This window comes from Rhipicephalus microplus, chromosome X (genome assembly GCF_043290135.1).
Source record: "Rhipicephalus microplus isolate Deutch F79 chromosome X, USDA_Rmic, whole genome shotgun sequence".
In the NCBI taxonomy this organism is placed as follows: domain Eukaryota; kingdom Metazoa; phylum Arthropoda; class Arachnida; order Ixodida; family Ixodidae; genus Rhipicephalus; species Rhipicephalus microplus.
Window position 1 is genome coordinate 291,645,007 of NC_134710.1, and position 23,816 is coordinate 291,668,822.

Below are 23,816 nucleotides of genomic sequence, written 5' to 3' on the forward strand. Positions count from 1 at the left end.
AAGGTGGATTTTTTTCAATATCCAGAAGCATGATGTTAACTTAATCTGAGTTGTAACTAATGCTTGCAAGGTTATGAGTAGCCGTTGTTGTTGTACTTCTGAGCTTCATGCCCGAAAGTACATTTCGTTGACTTGTGAGACTACCTCTAATCATTACATCCGAAGCGAAAAGTCTCCTCAATAGATGAAGACATTGCTATAAACTTTGGCGCTGAAAACGCCTCGCCTAGTAACACTACACCCCCAATTAATTAATTGTGGTGTCTTTATGTTCGTCAGTGTTGCTTGCGCTGCTTTTAAAATAATGAATTGGGGTGCCAGAAGAGTTCTACAACACACATATGCCAATAGAATTATTATTTCATGAAAATTTGCTTAAAAAGAAAGAAAGAAAGAAAGAAAGAAAAAAAGAAAGAAAATCACTCATTGTATTACACAATCAGAAACCACGGGGCAAAAAAAAAAAAACTGGGAACTCAGTGACGTTTGAATGAAAACACAACGAAAATAGCTGACCACAGCACGTGCTTTCATCGAGAGAGAGAAAATCTCTAGCATTTTATTTAACGTATCCGTGAAAAAAAGAAGAAACTGCGAACTGCGCGAATCTGTGTCCAGCTCCAAATATAGGTTTGGATGCATAGAGCGAAAGAGCGCGTGCAGTGTTCGTCCGGCCATGTCGAAGAAAACCAATTTGATAGCTTTCGTGTTGCCTCTGAGGAACAAATCACTTCCAGAATATCCACGCTCAAGATCGAGTGGCGCTTGGGGAAGAGTGAAAGAAAGCATGGCATACGACCAGGATAAAGACGGGATATAGGAGCTAGACAACGGTGCCGTCCCCGAGCTGGCCAACTTAAACAACGTAGCTCTGAAAGCGACAGCTCCGAGCACTCGTCTCACATACGTGTTTCATCTATATAGAACAATACCGGCCCCCGCGCCCTTGTCGTGGTGTTTCGGCGCCTTCGCTCTCAGAAGACGCTGGAGGAGCTACACACAGGCAAGTGAATGGGCCTTCTCGTCGGCAGACGAGCACCGAGTGAACCCATAGCGCGCCGAGGCGCTCAGTTTTCCTGGATGTAAGAAAATCCCGACCCATGGAAAAGGGAAGCCACGAAGGATCAGCGCCGTGGCTGCAGCGGCATGGGTCAGAGCTCGCGAGCGGGATGCAATGAAGGAAGGCGCAGTATAGCCACGGGCCCGGCATAATTAGGTCTTGTAACCGAATCCACGTTGCCAGCGACACACCGGATCACGGCGGTGCCCAAGGAGGAGCGGGAGCACCAACGAGTTTTCCTTGGTTCACTTTGCTGGACACGGCCACCTCTATCTTCCCGGCATCGCAGTGCGGCCTCCTTGCCTCGTCCACTTCGTGTTCTTTTTTTGTGTTCTTTCTTTCATTCATGGTCTTTCTCTCTTTCTTTTCTACCTTCGCTGTGCCGTTCTTCTCCATCTGTAATCAAAAGGGATCGAAGAAGCTCAATTAAGAGCCCTTCGATCGATTTTTTGTGTGCTCCTTCTGGAAGTTGAGTAGCCGCGTGGCCATCGCATTCCGCGTCTAGAAAACAACAGAATTTGGTCCGTCTGTCCATCTCCGGTGTTAAATGCCCTACATTCTCATTACCACGTCGTTATTCCGGCAGAGTTGGAACATTTCTTCCGAACCTGCCGTAGTCGTTTAGTTGCTTGCTCTGCTAAAAATAAGCTTGAAAGCACTCCTATTGCCGGTCGCCGTGGCCGAGTTTCTGGGGTCGAATGCAAGAATGTGCGCGAATCAGGTAAAAAAATTGTAGCACGGAAAGCACTAACAAAAAAAGTGACAGTTTCGCCACAAGAGTGAAGCAATGACTGCGATAGCAGCAACTTGGAACATGACGCTGAGAACGGAATGCAGATAGAAACGTGCAGCGGGCTACTCACGCACAAATGACGCACGAAAACAACACACACAGGATGAGAGCTAAGTAGCAGCGTTTGCTGCTCGACATTTAACGGGATGTCTAAACAAAAATGACGCACTAAACGTAATCACAGGTACATACGTGATTGCGAACTAAGACGTGGCCCAGTTGTTACTTTGCTGTGTTTCAAAAGCGCTCTATTTTCGCAAACGAGAGCTGTCCAGCGTGCGAAGTGATCTTTGTAAGCCCGGCAACTAAACGTAATCGTTCTTATGAAAGCCGAAGGCGTGCGATTCCCCCCTCCCCCTGTATAAGTGCGCGGATAAGACCCCTTCTCTCCGTGGAGCAAAGCACGCGTGAGAAGATGAGTGGGCATCGGCGCTCGTGACAAACTGAGGGCTGATCTTGCTGATAATGCTGGAAAAACTCTATTTCCCTCTGGATAGGCTCCGCCAGCGCGAAGTAGTGGATATAAATTGCTTGCCGTTTCAACGTCCAAAGAGGTGCTCCTTCGTGGCTCAGTGGCTAACGCCGCGTTCGCGCGAATGGAAGGTCGGACGTTCCATTCAGCGCGCTGGAGTCTTTTTCGGGATTATTTTTCTTTCTTGCGTTTTCATATATATATATAGATACGTATACATATACGATGAATGACGGTGGACGCCAGCGGAAAAATCCAGCTGAGAGTGTCCATATAATTGCTAGTCCAATTAAAAAAGAAGCAACGAAGGACGACTGGACAGGATATATATATATATATATATATATATATATATATATATATATATATATATATATATATATATATATATATATAGTAAGAATTCATTGGACGTCATCTTCCTTATCTGTCAATAACCATCATCAGTCTTCGGCCCATTCCTCTTCATCATCGGCGCCATCTTGCTGTTGCTTCCATAAAGCGTCAGCTGAACCGTTGTATTTCAAGTGGTGGAACGTGCTTCCCGATCTTTTCGACCTCTCTCCATCCAGAGCCAGCTCCTGGAGCTCCGTTCGGGACGTCGCTTACGCCAGCAGAGCACCATGGCGCAAGAGCAAGCCCAACCGAACCACCCGCCGGCGCAACCACCAGCCGCCAATCCTAGCCCGGTCAACGACCCCCCTCGGGAGCCTCCAATCTTCTCCGGTCTGCCTGGCGAAGATGTCGAAGACTGGCTCGACAACTATGACCGCGTAGGTGTCTACAACAACTGGAACGAGGCATCGAAATTAGCACGCGTCCAATTTTACGTCTCTCAGGTTGCCAAGACGTGGTTCCCGAATCATGAGAGCGACTTCCGTGATTGTTCTTCCTTCAAAGACCAGCTCCGACGCATTTTCGGCACACCGAGCGTCCGTTCAGACGTTGCTCGCAAGAATCTGGCAGAACGCGTTCAACATTGCGGTGAGTCCTACACTTCCTATATAGAGGATGTGCTTGCACTTTGCCGCCGTATCGACGACACCATGCCAGAAGGTGATCGTGTCCAGCACCTTCTGAAGGGTATCGGGCCTACCGCTTTCAACGCCCTCGTCGCGCACAACCCTTCGACGGTTTCCGACGTCGTCTCTGTATGCCAGCGGCTTGATACCTTGCAGTCAATCCGCCTGCGACCCCATTTCTCTGAGGACCCCCTGGCAAACAGTATGGAGCTCCGATCAATCATTCGAGCCTTTATTCGTGAGGAATTGCAAGCCTACAGTTTACCTCCTTCTAACAACGTTCCCGCTCAACCCACCTCTAGCGATCTGCGTGGCATCATTAGGGAAGAAATGTCAGCGTTTCAAAGCACCCACTGTGCTCCACCATGCCCCCAAACCGCTTCGTATGCACAGATCGCTTCAATGCGACCGTCGCCGTCTCAAGTACCACCACTTGTGCCTGATCATGAACATCTCGCACCTCTAGTCGCCCTTCCACCGAACCCAACCTACCATTCTTCCTGGCGAGACCCACGGCCTATTTGCTACTACTGTGGAATTCGAGGGCACATTTCCCGGGTCTGTCGACGTCGGCAGCAAGATGAACGTCGTGGTTATGCTGCTTTTGAACGAGACGACACATGTGCTCGAGGTTACTACCGTTATTCCGACAGTCTCCTGTGTGCATTTCCAACACGACCAACAATACACGTGCATCCCGACCACGCTCCCCTTCGCCACTCCGACGCTCTGTTTCACCACTTCGGCCTGTCTCTCAACTGGCTGCCCAGCGATCGGAAAACTAAACAGTGCAGTTTTCGGAGGGAAAACTGCATCGCAGCGAAATGACCCAAGTCCTCCTGAACGACCGTCAAACATGTTATTGGTAACTGTGCAAGGTGTGCGGGTGTTGGCTTTGGTGGACACGGGAGCAACTATTTCAGTTATGCGTGCCTACTTGTGTTCTCGATTGCGAAAAGTGAAGACACCCTACCTTGGGCCAATGGAGCAATAATTAGACCATCGGCCCAATGTACAGCGCGTGTCTTCATTGATGGTATTTGTCATCACATCACCTTCGCTGTCTTAATTTCATGTGCTCATGAACTAATTTTAGGTTGGGACTTTCTCTCATCAGCATCTGCATTAATTTCTTTCCGTCAACGTGTAGTCGAAATGACTGAGACCGATCACTGCACCGAATGCGTCGACGAAAAACCATTGCGTTTCTTCACAGCTTCTCATCCATACTGCTCCCGGGTCAGGAGCAACTCATCACCATCACTTCTCCGAATATTGCCAATGGTGACGTCATTATCACCCCTTCCAGCAGCTGTCTAGCTCGCGGTGTTGTAGTCCCCTGCAGCCTGGTGCGGTTCAAAGACAGTGCTGCAATAACCCTTGGCCTGAACCCTACCCCAGAGCCTGTCCTCCTACCCCAAGGTTCTTCAGTGTCATGTTATGTGGATACCCAACCGGTATCTTTGGTCTCTCTTGACGCCTTGACAGCTCAGCCACAACACGCCCAGTCTGTTATTTCCTCCTCCTTTGCTCCCGGGATAAATCCCGACCTTTCTGCTTCTCAACGTGAGGCGTTGCTAAATTTGCTAACGAAACACCAGGCCTCCTTCGACGCCAGTGCTTCGGCACTAGGACAGACCACAGTTGCGCATCATCGCATCGACACTGAAGGTCAGACTGTTGTACGCCGTCGTCCCTACCGAGTCTCCTTGGCCGAGCGCAAAATCATCGAGGAGAACGTGACCGATATGCTAAAAAGAAACATCATACGACCCTCTACCAGTTCTTGGTCATCACCCGTTGTGTTGGAACAAAAAAAAGGATGGATGGGTACGATTTCGTGTTGGTTAACGCGCGCTCAACAAGATTACCCGAAAGGATGTATATCCGATGCCCCGTAAAGATGATGCACTTGACTCATTGCAAGGCGCCCAATACTTCTCCACCCTTGACCTTCGGTCCGGGTATTGGCAAATACCAAAGGATGAAGCAGACAAAGAAAAGAGCGCCTTTTCTACGCCGGATGGTCTTTACGAGTTTAACGTACTGCCATTCGGCATATCTAATGCTCCTGCCACATTTGAAAGGATGATCGACACTGTTCTTCGTGGCCTCAAGTGGAAAACTTGTCTATGCTACCTCGATGATATCGGCGCGCTTTCTTCCACTTTTGCTGATCATCTCCAACGCCTAGATCAAGTGCTCAAATGTCTCTCCAATGCTGGACTTCAACTAAACACAAAGAAGTGCCATTTTGGCAACACAGCTATAAAAGTTCTAGGACATCTCTTTAGTAAAGATGGCATCCAGCCCGATCTGGACAAAATTTCTGCAGTCCTTAGCTTTCCGCGACCCTTTCGCTCCAAAGAACTACGCAGTTTCCTTGGACTCGCATCGTACTTTCGCCGCTTCATTCGCAGCAGTGCCACTATTGCCGCTCCTTTCCACAAACTCCTTGCTAGTACCGGTTCCTTCGATTGGAATGATCAATGCGAAGCCTCATTTCAAGAACTCAAGCAGGCACTGACATCCCCACCGGTGCTTTGTTATTTCGATGACAGGGCACCTACGATATTACACACTGGCGCTAGTGGACAAAGAATCGGCGCCGATCTCCTCCAGCGCGACCATGCCTTTCGCGAGAAAGTTGTCGCGTATGCAAGCCGCACTCTGACCTCTGCAGAGAAGAGGTACTCGATAACCGAACAAGAGTGCTTGGCTGTTGTCTGGTCCACCCAAAAATTTCGTCCGCACCTACACGGTCGAAATTATACTGTTGTGACAGACCACCATGCTCTTTGCTGGTTGTCCACAATCAAAAACTTGTCGGGATGACTTGGCCGCTGGATTCTCCGATTACAATCTTATGACTTTGACGTCATCTACAAGACTGGAAGACAACATCAAGACGCCGACGCTTTGTCACGATGCTCTTTGCCGCAGTTTTCGGCGCACGTCACATCCCCTTGTCAAATTGGCTATACGGAGGACGCCTCGTTGGTATCAGCCATTTCTTCCCTACCTTCATCCTCCCGTCCGTCAGTACTTACTACTCACCAGCGAGCCGATTCTTATTGCACTGACATCATGGGTTGGCTTACCTACGCTTCATCTTCCCCTAATGCCAGGCTCCAGAAACAACTCCGACTATTCAAGTTGGAGGACGATGTGCTATATCGATACATTTTCCACCCGGAAGGCCACCGATGGGTTCCCGTCGTACCACGCGCACTATGCACTGAAGTTCTGCGCGCTTGCCACGACGACCCAACGTCAGGACACTTGGGTTACTACAAAACATACGAGCGCATCCGCAGTCGATTCTTCTGGCCGGGTCTTTCCACGACGGTAGCTAAATATATTGCCTCGTGTGCACTCTGCCATGACCGAAAGCGGCCCACTACTGCGCCAGTCGAGACCCTACAACCACTTCCTTGTCAATCAGAGTCGTTCTCTGTCGTTGGAATTGACCTCTTCGGGCCCCTCCCAACTACAACAGACGGCAAGAGATCGATCGTCACCGCCGTTGATCGCTTGACCCGGTACGCTGAGATGGCCTCGATCACTTCAGGAACTGCTTCGAAAGTATAGCAACTTTCTTCTTGAATCCTATTTACCAACGTCATGGAGCCCCTCGTGTTCTTTTGAGCGACCAGGGCAAGGCATTTCTTTCAAGCACGCTCAGTGAAGTTCTTAAAGCATCAAAAACAGTTCATAAAACAACATCTAGCTATCACCGGCAAACAAATGCCTTGACGGAAAGATTTGATCGCACGCTGTGTGACATGCTGTCCATGTATATCCGAGCGGATCATCGCAATTGGGATGCCATACTTCCCTTTGTCACGTATGCATATAATACGTCAGTTCAACGAACCACAGGCTATTCTCCATTTTTCCTAGTATACGGACGCCAACCGACATCACCACTCGACGTTTCATTCTTTTCTAGCCCCGTCAACTCTTCACCATTCGTTTGCGACCAGTTTCTGTCCCGTGTTGCTCGATGCCGTCGTCTTGCTCGTTTAAACACCGAAGCTAGTCAAGAAGATCGCAAACATCGTTACGATGTCATATATATATATATATATATATATTTGACTGGCTAAACCTGTGGCGTAAGCTTCTCATGTCACCCTTACTCGATAGCAGCGAGAGAGCCAAAAGATTAAGGGTGTACCATCCATGAAACTACAAAGGGTGAATAGACATGCGGATTGTTCAAGCTACTGAGACACCTATAAGGAACACCAGTTACACTGGTAATATTGGTTTACTGGTGTTGGGTGGCGCGTTCATTTCCGAAGAATATGCTAGGACTCTTTAAAGAAGGGCTAAATGCAGGTTGGCTCTTCTGATGCCACCGTACAAACTGACAGCATTCAACATTGACGGAGACAACGAACTCTGAGCAGCGTTAAAGGTGTCTTTTAGAAAGTGTGGACTGCCTGCTAAAATTCACAACCAATGATACTGTTAGTTAATGGTGATCCCTTCAACGTCTGGCTAGTTGTTCAAAACGTATTAATATTTGCCTCCGACAGGCCCGATAAAGAGGGTAATTTGGTTATATTTCCCAAGAATACATTAAGTGATCCTTTTACAAGCATTCCGCTTTGGTCAAAGCCACTTTTTTAAAAGCTAATTAATAAATCTTCGTGACCGGAACAATCTTGGCAACTATGAGAGAGATAGATAAAAGTGTATACTGTTCCCTGTAATTTTTTTCAGTTCCAGTACGCACAAGCCTAATTTTCCATTGAAAGAGATTCTTAATAAGCGTAGTACCTGGCGAATGACTGTCAGAACGTTCAAGTTTGAGTGCTCAAAACAGCTTAAACTTTGTGATCCCTTCCGTGTAGGTAACACTAATGTAATGATTTCTTCAGGAGGATCGGAGAACTTATTACGCTTTTTCGATTGACATTACACACCTTTTTACTTTGTCCAGCATGACGATATGTTTTCTTCACTAATGAAGTGTATTGCATATAACTTGGAAGTACAGTCTAAAATTGCTCTTGCTTTAAGTGCCAAACGTTTTTTTTTATCAATTAATACATACCTCAAGCATACTTTTATCACTTTTGACAAATTTGAAATACGAGCACGTAACGTAGACACGGACTGAAAGACATAGACAAGCGCGTAGTACCAACTGAAGGCTTAATCGCAAAGCTGTGACAAATATATACTGACGGATGAACTTCCCGATTTTCAGATTAAGCTCTCAGTTGGTAATACGTGCTTGTCCGTGTCTTACCCCCGTATTCACAAATGCTCCTCGACTCGACTTTCACCCTTCACTTGACAGAGTTGAGCACTACGCCACCGCTCGGCTGAAAATGACACTGCGCTACTCAGAAATCGCAGCAGATTATCGGTGGTATGCAGTGACTTTCTGTGCCTAGAGAAGGCGCTCCCATCGGCTTTCTCAAGTGAAAGTGAAGCGTTGAGTGAAGGGACGTTCTAGAATGTGGAGGTTAGTCCTTGTCTACGTTACGCGCTTGTATTTCAAGCAATCACGAATCACCAGCTCGCCCAATCTGTCATTTTGATAACTGTTTAGTGGTTCCAAAGAAATGCATTGGTAGAGGCTGGTGCGCATCATCTTCACTTTGCGGCATTTTCCTGTAGATAGAAGCACTAACTTTCTTCACTCATGTGGAGCTCTCATGTGAATTATTTTTTTTATTGTGATGAACCCTATGTTTCTTTCTAACCTTTTCGTAGTCGTCAAGGTTTGAATTGTTTCTTTTTAAAGTCACTGGTAAAGGCCTCACTTATAGCTATGAAATCACCCCTGGAGATACGCTGCGCTTTGTAGATATGAATTGAATATTTCCGAACGACCGTGTTGGCGCCATATAACGAGAGCAAAAATTAAAGAACTTTTACTTTAAGAGTCTTCACACTTTACTTTGTTGAAGCAGGCCGTTGTCACACTGTGCCTAAGATCTTCACTCAGAAATTCTTGTGAGCGCAAGAGTCCGGATAGCTTCGAATACCAATTCGCTTGGATATCAAAAGCAGGTTATCCTCATTCGATCATTGCGTCTGTGGCGGCTTCCCTGCAACGTTATATTAAAAAGGGTTGCTGGAAAAATAGGCCTCAGCGAGTGAGTGAAAGAAGCCAAGGACCGACAGTCGTGCCTTATGTACATAAGATCAGCCACCATTTGAAAAATAAAATGGCTCACACGTATGATGTATAGGCGTTGTATTTCCCGCGCCCAAACAAGCTGACCCAACTGTGCCCCCGCATCATGGGCACCACTAAGATGGCCACTGCCAGCTCAAGCACACCAACCATTACACTCATTATGCGACAGTCGGGGTGTATAAATTACCCCCAAACCTGTGGCAAGTAATATACAGGACCCATTAAAACGGGATGATCATAAATGGCCGCCTGGGGCAACACGCGCACAATTTAAAGAAGGACTTTGTGTGTATATACCTTTCGGCGTATTGCAAATACTGCTCTTGTGAGCTGATACTTTGTCATGTCAGGATCCTAATGAAATGAAGTCCTCGGCGTCTCTTCATTTTTAGCGGACAGAAGTAAACATAAAATGGCGCATGAATTTCTGCAGGCATTCCACATAAAAAAACAGAAAAAGTTGAATGTGCCAGTCAAATGTCCGTTTCGCTGTGACGCGGAACACAGTTTGTTAAAATCTGTGGTATAATACTGTGTCCTGTCAATAGCTATGATGCGTCTGAGCTTTGGGAATAGCATATATGCGAGCCATTCTTAGTCTCAAATAAAGTTTGAGTTAGCACCTGTCCGGTCCTTTTCTATTTCTTTGTGTGTGTGTGTGTGTGTGTGTGTGTGTGTGTGTGTGTGTGTGTGTGTGTGTGTGTGTGTGTGTGTGTGCGCGTGCGTGCGTGCTTGCGTGCGTGCGTGCGTGCTTCGGTGCTATAAGATGTTTGTTAGCAAACATCAACTTGCCCAGAAACGCTATATTCTGTAGATTTAGGCGCATTTGAAGGAAACTCAGAGTCAATAATAAACTGGACTTCCCTAGTATACGGCGGGATTAATCATCGTATCGTACTTTTGGCAAGCAGAACTCCAGAATTTTTTCTCCTCATTATTAATCTATTAAACATTTATCGTGAGTCTGTAGCAGAGACAAAACACACGGAGACCGGGAGAGCTAGAAGATCTCTATCTCAGTGCAATACAGCTGCTTGTTTTTTTAAGAGCGCGAGCACGATGGTTACTCCAAGATGTCGCTGGTCTTCTGACACCATTCGCCACATGGAACAACAAAGGAGACGTTCTGCAGCTTAATATCTGCGATTGTACATCTAAACATAGGCCTCTTTTCGTGGCGAGAGAAGAGGGCATTGTGCTACACTTCCTCTTCCTAGCCGCAGAAGAAAGATGGTGCAGAAGGTTCTGCAAGCAACACGCCTTGATGAATGACTATATGTGTTACTGTCGTATATACGTGTAGGTCTGTGATGTGCTTTCGAGGACCAAACTCACATTGTTTTTTTTTTATGCTAACGTTCAAGCTTAACTCTTGTTCGGGCGTTCCGAAGCCATCCACATAAGTTCTTTCATAGCCGCACCAATAGTATTTCACACGTGATGGCTGTCCGCCACGGAGAATCAGCCCGCTTACGCTACTCGGCTGCTGATTTGCTGGTCGCAAATTCGATCCCAGCTGCGTCAGTTGCATTTCGATGTAACTGAAATGGTAGAGGCCACGCGTGTACTATCCTGGTCAGTGCACGTCTAAGAACACCAGATGGTTAAAACATCTAAAACGCTCCATGGACTACGGCGTCTCTCATAATCATATCATTTATCGTGTATTTGGGACGTAAAACCTCGATATTATTATTATTATTATTATTATTATTATTATTATTATTATTAGTAGTAGTAGTAGTAGTAGTAGTAGTAGTAGTAGTAGTAGTAGTAGTAGTAGTAGTAGTAGTGTTGTTGTTGTAAGGGTGTATTGCGCTACAACCCTCTCTCTTCTACCCACAGAAGGAAGCTGGGCTGCTGAAAGTTCTGAGAGCAGCAATCCGCTTTATTCAATGACAATGTCGATGCATGTGTGGGAGTTCAGAGGGCGTACGAATGCCGAACTCGCATTTTTTTATGCTTTTGTTGAAGTTTAACTCTCCTCTGGGCGTTTCGAAGCCGTCCACGCCAGTCCTGCCACAGCCACGCTTACAGTATTTCATACTCGACTATCAGGCGCCACTACATTAATATAATGCCCTATCTACCACAAACTAGTTTTCTTTTTTCTTCATTTTACTAGCTCATCAATATTGACACTTGACACCTGCAGAAACTATCCATTATATCGCCTTTTCGGAAATATGGCTAACAGATAGAAATGTTCTTCATCTGCTTTTCTTTATTTTTTTTTTGCTTTTGAATATGTCTCCAGTGACATCATTCTTCATAATGTAAGCCTTTACAGTTGTGGAGAGAAAACATACCAGCATGTTCGGAAGGTTCAGAACCACAACTGCAAGTCTACAAGACTTTTGCTCAGAAAACTTTGATTCTTTCCTAAAGAGACAGCACACCAGGCTATGTACCCCGGAAAATTCAGCAAAAACTGCAGATAATGTCCTATAGGGCATTATCTGCAGTTTTTGCTGCAGACAATACCATATAGTACGGGTTCAGCAATCTTATAAGATTACTGGCACCCCGTAGCACATGGTATCGGTATGCCGAAAGAACACAAGTATCCCACCCGTAGACGAACTGAACGTACAACAAAATCTGGACTGCGTGTGGTAGGCGTTGCTGACGTCACCAAGCCCTGAGGAGCAGCTCCGGCTGATGGACAGGGCTCGGCGTCAGCTGCAAGCCATGGCTACTTAGAATAAGGAAGTCAGCCCTCTCTGGGCGTGATGAACGTGCGCCTGGTAGTAAAATGGAATTTATTTTTCTCTCTCTCTATCACCACCAACTTATCGGAGTGAGAACGAATCTGCGGGTTCTTGGGACCTGCTTATAGGTTTGCGCGGGCGTTGAACGTGGGTTTCGAAGCTTTCATATCACGCTATTCCCACCATGACGGCTACTTCTTCATCGTTCACGAATTCGTGCGCGTAATATTGTTGCACTGTGCACTGTAAGAATAGTTTAGAAAACACGAAGGGCCAAGATCGGCCCGTTAAGTTCTACCATTCCCATGGCTGTAGTGTTGTGAGGCGGAGAGCATGGATCACGGCAGTTCGCAGAATCAAGTCATACTTTCACGATCTTGTATTACTTTTGTCATTTTTGTCGTAAACAGTATCAACGTTGAAACGTGCTATCACCATGCGTTTTTTAACCGTAAGTGCGCTTATCAAACCGAAAGCGCTACTAATAAACACATTTACTTTTCGAGAGTGTGCGTTGGCTGGAGGAGTCATCCAGGCCATATTTTTTAATGCTAAGAGCAGAAAAGCTCGTTAACTGACCATACCATAGTTCAATTCTTGTATCGTGAGTACCACCCGTATTTCATTCCAATAGTGGCGTTAGTTTTTCAGTTGCAGCTCATTGTATAAACTGAAGTTTCGTGTTTACGCTGAGCTTTTACACTGGCCTTGCATGCTCTTGCGTGCCGGAGGCGATATACGCCAGCCCGTTTTAGTGGGTCACCCAAACGAGCTGGGAGAGTGACCGAAGTGGCATTAATATAAGCCAACGTTTCGCGATATCAGGCGCCATCATCACCAGAAACGAATCCCAGCGTAATCGGGAACCTGCCCGATCACAGTGAGAATTTTACGGTTCACTGCGGACAAAGGGACCATTAATAAAACAGCCAAGACGACAATAATTTCGCTGCACACGATATCATTCTGTGTCAAAATGAGCGCTGCCGGAAATATTTCATAGTTGTTGTGGGCAGTTATTAATCATCCTGCCCGTGGGATGACGCTCCCAAAGGTGAGCGGTAAAAACAACCATGACGCATCACTGGCGTCGTTATTGTCCGGCCTCGGCTAAAGGGAAACAACTGAACACTGCGCATTACGATGCTGCTGCCAGTGGCTCAGCAGAGCCGCCGCAAATGTGAAGAATTTTCATATGGAGCTCAAATAGAATTTACAGCCCCGCGACAAACTTGGCTTCAAATTTCAAGTGAAACACACGCACGCAAAAGCATTGTTGCTATTCGCTGACGGCACCAGGCGGACACCGTTGCCTTTACAAAGGTGCGTTTTATTTGCCTCATGATTACAGAAACTGGAGAGTCACACCGATGCTAACGTCGTAGAAATATGGTCATTCACGTTCGATACGCATGTTATAGCACTCACGCAAACACCGTCGAATTCGACGACGTGCTGGGTTCCGTAAACCTGGTCGATCAGCCGTGATATCCTTTGGTGATATTATCTCAACGAAAACGCTTTCCCATGCCTGATAATCTTCGTAAAGCCACAATGCCACCGACACATGTTGATTCACGAGCAGCGTGGCGTGCAGCGCGTGTGATGGGTGCACGTGGGCTGGTTAACTATTGTCAAGGGGGCGAAAGTACTGACAACAGCGACCACAGTGCGATCCACTTTGCCGGAGAAGGCAGCGCGTCAGATCCCTAATGGTCATTGGCGCCTTTTTTTTTTTTTTCTTGTATTCAGTGGGTGTTCTTTCCGAGGTCCCCTCAGAAACAAGCGCCGCCAATTCATTTTGTATAGGTGTTCTTCAAACCGGGAGAACGAATTGTTGCGTGCGCTTTGGCATCGACCATAAACATCACTGTCGAAACAAACATATGACAGCTGCATTTTTCTTTGAGTAGATGAAAATAAACCACGAAAAAGTTTCAAAGAACGAAATATCACTCAATAAGCGCAGTTTTTACGGTTTGTGTTGTGTTGGTGTCTGGCAAAAGCATTGGTCTGCTGCAGTCGAAGCATTTTGTAGCGTGCCTGTTGATTTGGTTGTTTTATTCTTTCCTCGACCCTCTTTCTATACAGGGCGCATCGGGGCCTCCAGGAAAACCCGGATTTCCGGTAAGACGACGGAATCTTGACTCCCTTGTTCTTAAGTGCCGATCCATAACGCACCAGCGTCGAGCGTCTGAATTCTCGCCGTTGTACACGTATATAGCGAAATCGCAAAGCTGTTTCACTCTATATTTATACAGGCGTTGTCAACATGGATAAATATATGTTCCAACAGTTTCGGGACGCGTCCTTCCTTCGTGTCAGAGGATGATGAGTTAAACCCAATGTTTAACTCATCGCCTCACGAACGGAGCCCCCCCCCCCCCCGGAACTGTTGAGAAATTTTATTCGTTTATTTATTCCTGTTGACAACGCTTCCGTTGTGTTATAACCTATCTTCACGAAGACAAACTTGCCCATTGAAATATTACTCTCAGTATTATATCGTAACAAGCTCGTAATAAGTTCACGCGCTACGTGATGCCAAACAGGCTCATAAAAGAGTGTGACACACTCACCGCCATGACTACTAGTGGCACTGTTTACGGACACTCCTACGTTTAATTCACATATATACCAAATAAATTTGCTGGGGGATATAGCCGTCGTGGTAGCTCAGTTGGGAGAGCATCTAACGCTTTATTCGTTTTCACCATGTTTTCTTTCTTCACAGTTACATTACAATTCGGTCTAATAACTTCCACTTTCTCTATACTTTCCTTGGCATTATTGTCTGTTAAATCTCATATATATATATATATATATATATATATATATATATATATATATATATATATATATATATATATATATATATATATATATATATATATATATATATATATATATATATATCTGTGTGTGTGTGTGTGTGTGTGTGTGTGTGTGTGTGTGCGTGTGTGTGCGTGTGTGTGTGTGTTAGCAGCTTAATTGTTTACCTAGTGTAAACCATGGTCTGTGGAACGAGAGGAAAAAACACCAAAGCAACAAGAACGGCGGGAAGAAGAACGATTTGAGAGAGGTAGACCACTAAGGAAAGTCGCATAGCTTCGGTGCCGGCTGAACCCTTGAAGAAGGAACCAAAAGGGTCCCAAAACAAAAGGTTGGATCAGTTTTTAGTTTATAATTTCAGCACTGGAAACTTTCGAATAAAGGTGGCTGGAGAGTTTATTTTATTCGTATGAATTCTAATTCAGCCAGACAGACCTCTGTTGAGTGCGTCCCCCATTAAAACTGCAATCGCACTGAAACAAATGGTATCCATGTGAAACTCAATCGAATAAACACTACATTGTACCAGTACACAGTGCTAGCCGGCGGTTATTAGCGATAGCGTTGATCGCTACTAAGTCAATTGAGGTTACAATACAAGGCTCTCACTGTAGAGCTGCATGCAACAATTAATCAGCTTCGTTTCCTCAGCGCGCCTCCACGGCGCAAGATAACGGCACGCGTCATTACGGGTCCGAGTGTCGCGTCCCAATCGCTGAGCACTGTATACATACATACGGGGCAGCACATCCCTGAATGCAAACTTGCTTCGTCCGCTCCAGACTTCGTAAAACAATAACGGCGAGTAGTGTAAGCAGTCGCCGACGCCTTTTTCTTGTATGGATGTATCACGCGCGTACGCAAGTGTCTTTTTGAATGTATAGCATAAAGAACAGCGAAGTGAGATTCGCGGCCGTTGTAGCCGCTCCACATTTATCTTCGCGCGGGATCCCCTAATTAAGTCTTCAGGAAAAACGGTCGAGTGATTCCCCTCGAGAAAATCCGCACGGACAAGTTCGCCGAGTCGAAACAGCGAGAGAGACCGGAGACGGGAGCATGCGCAGGCCATTACGCGACGTCCGGCGGTTCGTCGAAGATGAGAGTGTCGGGCTCTGTCTTCATTACGACGGCCGTTTCGTTATTGAATATTATCTTTGGTCGATGCGAGCACACAGCGCTTTCCGCGAAATGAAACACGGGAGGTGGCTGAAGGGAAGCGTCGTTCTCTGCGGTGAGCGAGATTGCCGCAGCGGTCGTCGAAGTTGCTCACTTCATATACGAGCAAATTTTTTTACATTTCACCGTGGAAGCGTCGACGTAATTACACTATCTATACCTAGGAACTCCTAGAGATAGTATAGTGCTGGAGGGTGACGCGTCCAATTGAGACGACAAAGCGCGAAACGTGGTGTATACATCTTTGGTCAGTTAATCTCCTGCGCCGTTTCGAACTTTGTTTTTCGTTCGCTTCTTGCGTTTTTGACGAGAGAGACGCGGTGTAGAAGAAAATTGAGTCGAAACTGTGTCGGCCTGATGTTCCGGCTGGTCGACGAGAGGCGCGCACAAGGGGGCGTACTCGGATTTTGAAATGGACTACAAGGTCACATGGACTAAGCTTTGTTAATTTGCGTGCATCATGACGGATGTATGACGCAAGAACCTTTATGAAAATGTTTCCTGTGTCTGTTCTCACTGAAACCATATACAGGTTGCCCCAGCTATCTTTAGTCGGAGTTTTAAAAATAGGTCGACTTTCGCAATTACGACGCGTTGAAATGCATGTTGCTGACCATTGCCTGGAGTTAGCAAGGCTATTTTTTGTGCTCTAAAGTATTGTTTAATTATATCTCTTTAGATTAGATTAGATCTTAGATTAGATGTCTTTAACGAAGATGTATAAAAATTTCAATGAGAAAGTTGTAGATTCGTTTCCGAAACGTCCGATTAGACAGTTTCGGACTTTATATCTGTTATATAACAGTGTATCTCAGTTAACTACAAATGTCTATGAAATACAAAAAAATACCACGTTACGAACCCGCTCGCGCGCCAGTGCGCATGGTCATTCTAGTGCTTCCTCACGTTCCGCGTGCGAACAACTATTGCGTTTGCCCGATTGAGCTGTCTCACCAGGGCCGCAACAATGGTGGTGGCTTTGCGATGAACATATTTTTTTTTTTGCTATCGGCCACAAAACCGATAACCGCAACGACTGCTTATCGCTATTATGAACCGGTGCGACGGAAGCGTATCGTTCGTACGTGAAGCGTTAGGGAGCACCAGAATCACACGGCGCTCGTAGGTGCACCAGTGGGCTTGTCACGTGGCGTATTTTTTGTATTATTGTGGCCATTAATGGTAACAGACTGGATTCCCAGAGAAGGAAAGCTGGTTAGGGGGAAACAGAAAGTTCGGTGGACAGATGGCATTAGTAAGTTTGCGGGTATAAAGTGGCAGCAGCAAGCAGATGACGGAGTTGACTGGCGGAACATGGGAGAGGCCTTTGTCCTGCAGTGGACGCAGCGAGGTTGGTGATGATATTTTTTTTGTATTTCGCAGGCATTCGTAGTTAGCAGGAAAACACTATAATTAACATATGCAAAGTTCAAAACTGTCTAATCAGACGTTTTGCAAACTGATGTACAACTTTATAATTGAAATTTTTGACTAATCTTCGTTCCTTGAAAAGTTAAATAAGTAGGTCTAATTGAATATTTTAGAACACGAACCGAAAAAGAAGAGACACAACTTAGCGGTTGCCTTAATTTTATTTCCAAAGGTTTCGACCATTGGACCGGTTGAAACCGTTGGAAGTAAAATTATGGCAACCGCGCTGTGTGTGTGTGTGTGTGTGTGTGTGTGTGTGTGTGTGTGTGTGTGTGTGTGTGTGTGTGCGTGTGTGTGTGTGTGTGTGTGTGTGTGTGTGTGTGTGTGTGTGTGTGTGTGTGTGTGTGTGTGTGTGTGTGTGTGTGTTGTGTGTGTGTGTGTGTGTGTGTGTGTGTGTGTGTGTGTGTGTGTGTGTGTGTGTGTGTGTGTGTGTGTGTGTGTGTGTGTGTGTGTTTAGCGAAACCAGGCGCAAGAAACATTTTTAAAAAGGATCTTGCGTCATACAACCGTCAGGCTGCACGCAAACTAACACAGCTTAGCACATAAAGCCTAGAAGTCCATTTCAAAATCCGAGTACGCCCCGTCGTACGTGCGTCTCGTTGACCGGCCCGAACATCAAGCCGACACAGTTTCAACTCGATTTAGTTTACCTACAACGCGCAGTACTACTATACTACTTGATGCTGTAGATCGAGGTAAATTCATCCACCAGTTTGTGTCGTCGTTAAACAGTGCTATGTCGGATCACTGGGATGACCCTAATAATATACACTGTGCTAACAGAAATGCCAAGGATTATTTACAGTAAAATAAAATATTTCACTTTGGTTGTGAAGCGAGGGGGGGGGGGGGGACGCTTGCGCGTTGCTGTTTTCTGCGTGCCCCTAGCGACCAATTTCAGTGAACTTGGGACAGGTCACCGCCTTCTGGGTAAACTCCCAGGCTTCCTCTCTCTCTCCCGTAACTTTCTAGCTAACTGTATGCAACACTGCCGTACCGAACATTGACAGTGGGGCTCCATGTAGCACTTGCATAGCCCATGAGTCAAGCATTGCTTGCGCAGGAACAATAAAATTACGCGTGGTGAATTACATCGGTACAGCGTTCCTACGCTTCGGGCGTTGGCTAGTCGTGCTCACAGTGCGAACAATTGGCGTTGTACCGCAGTGACTGTAACTATAAGCTGCCTGTCTAATACGGTCACACCTGATGCGGTCTCAAAGCCGAATTTTCTACAATTGTGTTGGCTCCCTTCTCTTGCATTCTTGCCTGCGCGAGGCACGTCGGGCTATATACACGAGCGCACTTCAAATGCTTGAAGGCGTTGAGCTTTTTTGTTAGAGCACTGACGTTCCCTTGTCAGGGCTTGCTTAGGCTTCTGCCATACTTCTCTCCCACCTGTCTAGCTCCCTATCTGCCCGCGGTCTGGCGCTTTCTATATTACTAATTTTTTCTCGCTTTTCCCCTAGTGTTCGCAGCCATGGCCAGTCCGCTCTCCACGGCCACCGCGTAGTTCCCATGCAGCTCTGCCGTATATATGCCAATGACAATAGTGGTCTGTCAGTTTGTTGTTTTGTTAGCGTGAACGCTGCGGGAACTTGAGGGAAAACAAATGCAGTAAAAACACACGGGTGAAAACACCGAGGTCCTCCCTTCGTTGACGCTGCATGTCCTCATGAGCAGCAGTTCCGGAAACGGCGTCGGTGGCCCGCACACACAACTTCTCCATTCTCTCTTTTTTTTTTCCCTTTTTGCAGGGTGCGATAGGAATCGATGGGCCCAAGGGAGATTCCGTAAGTACTGCCCACCCGGTGTCATAAAGACTCGGAACTTTGCACGGCGACGACGTGCGACGGAGCGCTGACGGCCGTGCGGTGCTCTTCTTCTTGCAGGGTGAAAAAGGGGACAAAGGAGAAAAGGTGCGTGGCATCCTGCACGTTGGCGCCATGGCACTCGGGTGGGCAACGCCGCTCCGGCCTGTCGTTCACCGATCCCTTTCTCTGCTTTTCACATTTATCGTGGCGCTGACGAGGAACTTAATTGCCATGATAAAGTGCCATCTTGAGGAATTTTATCAGCGTTAATTTGAAATTGCTCCTTGAATATTTGGCGTGAGACCACAATACGAGTTGTCTTGTTTCGTTTTCCTCATTTGCGTCACACGCCGATATCCTATAGCCGGTGCTGGACAGGCAAAAATGAAAGTACCGCTTGACTTTCAACTAATTTAAGATCTTTCTCGCCCCTCCTTTTTTCCGGATATGGGCACGCTGCGAATGCTATTAAAGTGGCCCTGCTACACCTTTATAGCATGGTCAGAAACCACTGCCAATCGGTAGCAAAGGCTTCCGAGAACGCGCAAGCCAAATGTTAAAGCGCAGCACGCGGCCTGGAATTCACGATAAATTATCAAAGTCAGCTGAAAATTGCTTTCTCTTCTCTCGACAAATGACGGAAGATGCTCGCAAATCCCACGTAGGATGCCCATCCATCAGCCATTTGCTGATTTGAACATGGCGCGCTCTCCCCGCCGCGGTGGTCTAGTGGCTAAGGTACTCGGCTGATGACCCGCAGGTCGCGGGATCTGATCCCGGCTGTGGTGGCTGCATTTCCGATGGAGGCGAAAATGTTGTAGGCCCGTGTGCTCAGATTTGGGTGCACGTTAAAGAACCCCAGGTGGTCGAAATTTCCGGAGCCCTCCACTACAGCGTCTCTCATAATCATATGGTGGATTTGGGACGTTAAACTCCACATATCAATCAATCAACGTGGCGCGCTCGGTCGTTACAGAGATCACCGCGGGAGGCCGCGACTTGTTTATAAAAGGCGCGCGTTCGAAGAAAAAAAAGAAAAAGTGCTCAAGGTCACGAGGCGGGCGTGACATTTTTCTTTGCCCCTGCCATCCCTCCCAGCTTAGCTTATCGCTTTCGTCGGGAGGAGAGAAGAAAGAATGCAATTGCAGCATGCGACAAATCTTGTAACTTCACTCGCACTGGACGGATTCTTAAAATTTTTGGGGCGTTGCATTCGGGAGGCAATAAGATTTTCCAGTTAATTCATTCCATGGTTACTTGAAAAAGTGTTTCAGGGCCTCTTAATGTTATAACCATAAAGGACTCGCCCTAGCTTCCGCAGTTGCAAGTTCCCCTCGCGTGCAAACTAAACATGTCTCTCTACCGTTGGTGCGTCGAGGCGCAACAAGTGTCCATCTCTGCGCTGACACCATTTCAGATACAGATTCTGTAGTAAATCTCTAAGCGCGGTGCGGTTCGCGTAATTAAAAAATGAAGAAATAGACTGTTTTGATTATTGTGTGCCGTTCATCGACCTCTGTCAACACGAATTAAAGTGAATCTTCCATGAAACGTTGATTCGTTGTAAACTTCATATAGTTCCGTCCGCATTACGTCAAATTGTTTTTTCTTTCTTTTTTTTCTGTGCCATCTTCATACACCGGAACAAAACTCGTGTTGCGCTTGCCGTGCTATAGACGTAGCGTCACACACTCACAGCCGAGTTTCCACACTGATGTATAGTAGAGTCACACTTATGTAGAGCTAGAGTATAGTATCAGTTTTTGTATACAGCCTAAATGATAGAAGTTCGCTGTAAATAACTGTCTAACGTAGCACGTATACTATAGGAACATGCCAAGCAGTTTGCGTGTATTGCGCGTTAACGAAGACGACTTAAAAGTGGCAGTAAAAAGAAGAAAAAAAAAAGCACGAAAAGAATAAGATTTCAGAGGTGCAAAACAAAAAAGCGTGAAATCTCGGGCAATGGTTTGTACACTTCGTATAGTTACTACTAGCACTGCTCTTCTCTTTCCTGATATATTATAAAGACCCCTCTTATGCCAGAATCGTTCGCAATAAAAACTAATGTGGTTAGAATGATTAGCAGAAGCCACGACCCAAAAAATTATAGCCCCCCCCCCCCCCCCCATGAAAAAAGCTATGTGAAAGCAGCCGCAGCGCTGCAAGTTGAACGGAGCTAGTCTTTGAACACAAGACGTAAAGTAGCCTATAGGTTTTGACGCTGACTTCTGATTTAACGCATCTCGGCTAGCGTCTTGTATCTTTGTCTGAACCCCAGTAATTGTTTCGTATTTTTTTTTTACTTGAGGGGCTTTTTTCTTTCTTTTTTACTGCTCTACTACGCCCACAAACGACATGTTACGGTAAGCGAGATCGCATAAAATATTGCACGAAAATCGCAAGCTTCATTCTTTTATCGCGCTGGTTATAAAGAACCTCCTGAAGTAACTTTTGATATCCAATGCGCAACCTCTATTAAATGCAACCGGATACCCTACAAGATTTCCAAGGAATTTAGCAGGCCTAGCGGTTTCTCGATAAAAATACAACGACAAAAAAAAGACGCCCCTCGCACGGTTCCTTTTGCCCGTTACCGATCAGGCGCTCCACTCTGATTGCTTTTTTGGTGATCACCGTGTGCAATGTTCGACACACCGTTCTCGAAGGAGCACACGCAAAGTAATGTGGGTCTGAATGCACAAAGCTTGTGTTTTTCAATAAAAAAAAACTTTTTTTTTCCAGTGGATGCCTCCGCTATATTCTTTTGGTTGGTTGTATAGTGATCCACCGGTCAGCCCACCCTTATGAACAGTTCTCGAGCATAAAGTTTCCAAACCTGTGCCTTTCTACAGTGGCACCGAAAATTTAATCTCAGCATGCAATCGCGTGTACGAATATAATAGCAGCATCGCCCCAGCAGCATCCACCCACCTCTGAAAAGTATAATACGGTGAACTTTCACTTGTAGGAATGTTTTGGAATAACGAACATTTATAAGAGCCCCGGTGGTTTTCCCATGCATATGCAAAAATCTTCAACTCAAACTCCTGAATGGCGACTATTTCAGTTGAACGAACTTGATCTGCAGACCGAGGCTCACTTTTGAGATCAATTTAATGAAGTTGTCTGCTCTGCAGAACTGGCGTGGCCCATGCATTCTGCTTCCGAATCGCCCATCCAAAGACCCTGGTGCAGCATCCCTTGTGCATGAAGCACCGCGCCGAGGCAAAGCAGTCACGCGGGAGAGAAAAACGAGCTTCAGAATGTAGCTGCGCAGAGCTTCGAATTGTTTCTATTGTTTGTCGAGATATAGTGGGTGCGACAACGAAGTTTTAATGGCTGAGGCAGGTTAAAGTCCTGTACAAAGACTGTATGGAATATCAGATGGTTGCGCGGCTTTGTGTCACAGCAACAAGCTGTGCCAGAGGCAGTGCGCAGAAACATATGGACTCTCCGGAGAGCTTTTCCCTCTTCTTGCCTTTCAAGCGCGCCAGCCCACACGAAAACTACGGAGTTCTTGTCAAAATAAATAAATTGCATTTCAGATGTTATAAACATCTGGATATATATATATATATATATATATATATATATATATATATATATATATATATATATATATATATATATATATATATGGCGCCATACAACTTTTGCGGTATTATTTTAAAATCTCGCCTCAGAGCTGCCGTGGCGCAGAGCACGCGCCCATTTTTAGTCGCACGAAGCCACGAAGTTTTTACGGGCATTTGAACTAAAGCATACTGAGCTCCCATCTCAGCAAATCATTCACTTGGGTCCGGAACTTTACGAGCGTGAAATGAATTCAACGAGGAGACCTCGAGCTTCGCCACGTGTTAGAGCTGCATTTCTGCGCAAGCGAGAAGCGCGATTCGGTTTTTTTTTTATCGTTTCTTCTTTGTTTATTCACCTTTCTCCCTTTGTCGGGCACGCTTCGGCAGTACTACTCCGGTCGTATACGGAGCATGAGGAAGGTGCATGCCATCACCGCACAAGGGCTTTCATTTTCATACGTCGCTTTCTCTATGTCGGCCCCGAACAACAAAAAAAGCAAATGTTCGTCGTGGGGGCCTTGTGTGTGACCCGCCGCCTTTGACTTCATCGATTTCTTTGTAATCTGTTTCGTCTAGGGTGACTCGGGAATCGACCTTGTCTCAAATGTGAAGGTAAGCGTTTCATTCTCTCATTGTTTTTAAGTTTTACTTACTTTTTAGGCTGTTGAGCGATTACGGCTGATTGCTTTCGCCGTCCAGGGGGATTGTGGCTGTGTATATATATGTCTTATTTTTTCTTTCTTTTTTTATCAAAAGCCGCCTTT

General features: G+C 46.1%; 1 protein-coding gene across 7 annotated transcripts in view; it reads left to right on the forward strand.

Annotated features, from left to right (window-relative positions):
- LOC119162170 (uncharacterized) overlaps window positions 1–23,816 on the forward strand; it is a 515,775-nt gene that overhangs the window by 335,883 nt on the left and 156,076 nt on the right. For 5 of the 7 annotated variants that reach the window (XM_075879320.1, XM_075879321.1, XM_075879322.1 and 2 more), the window contains exons 4-7: window positions 14,313–14,348; window positions 19,418–19,453; window positions 19,553–19,579; window positions 23,629–23,664. In XM_075879320.1, the coding sequence (XP_075735435.1) occupies window positions 14,313–14,348; window positions 19,418–19,453; window positions 19,553–19,579; window positions 23,629–23,664 (135 nt within the window). Of the gene's footprint in view, window positions 1–14,312; window positions 14,349–17,327; window positions 17,581–19,417; window positions 19,454–19,552; window positions 19,580–23,628; window positions 23,665–23,816 lie in introns of those variants that run through there. The other 2 variants (XM_075879325.1, XM_075879326.1) reach the window with 1 other exon arrangement.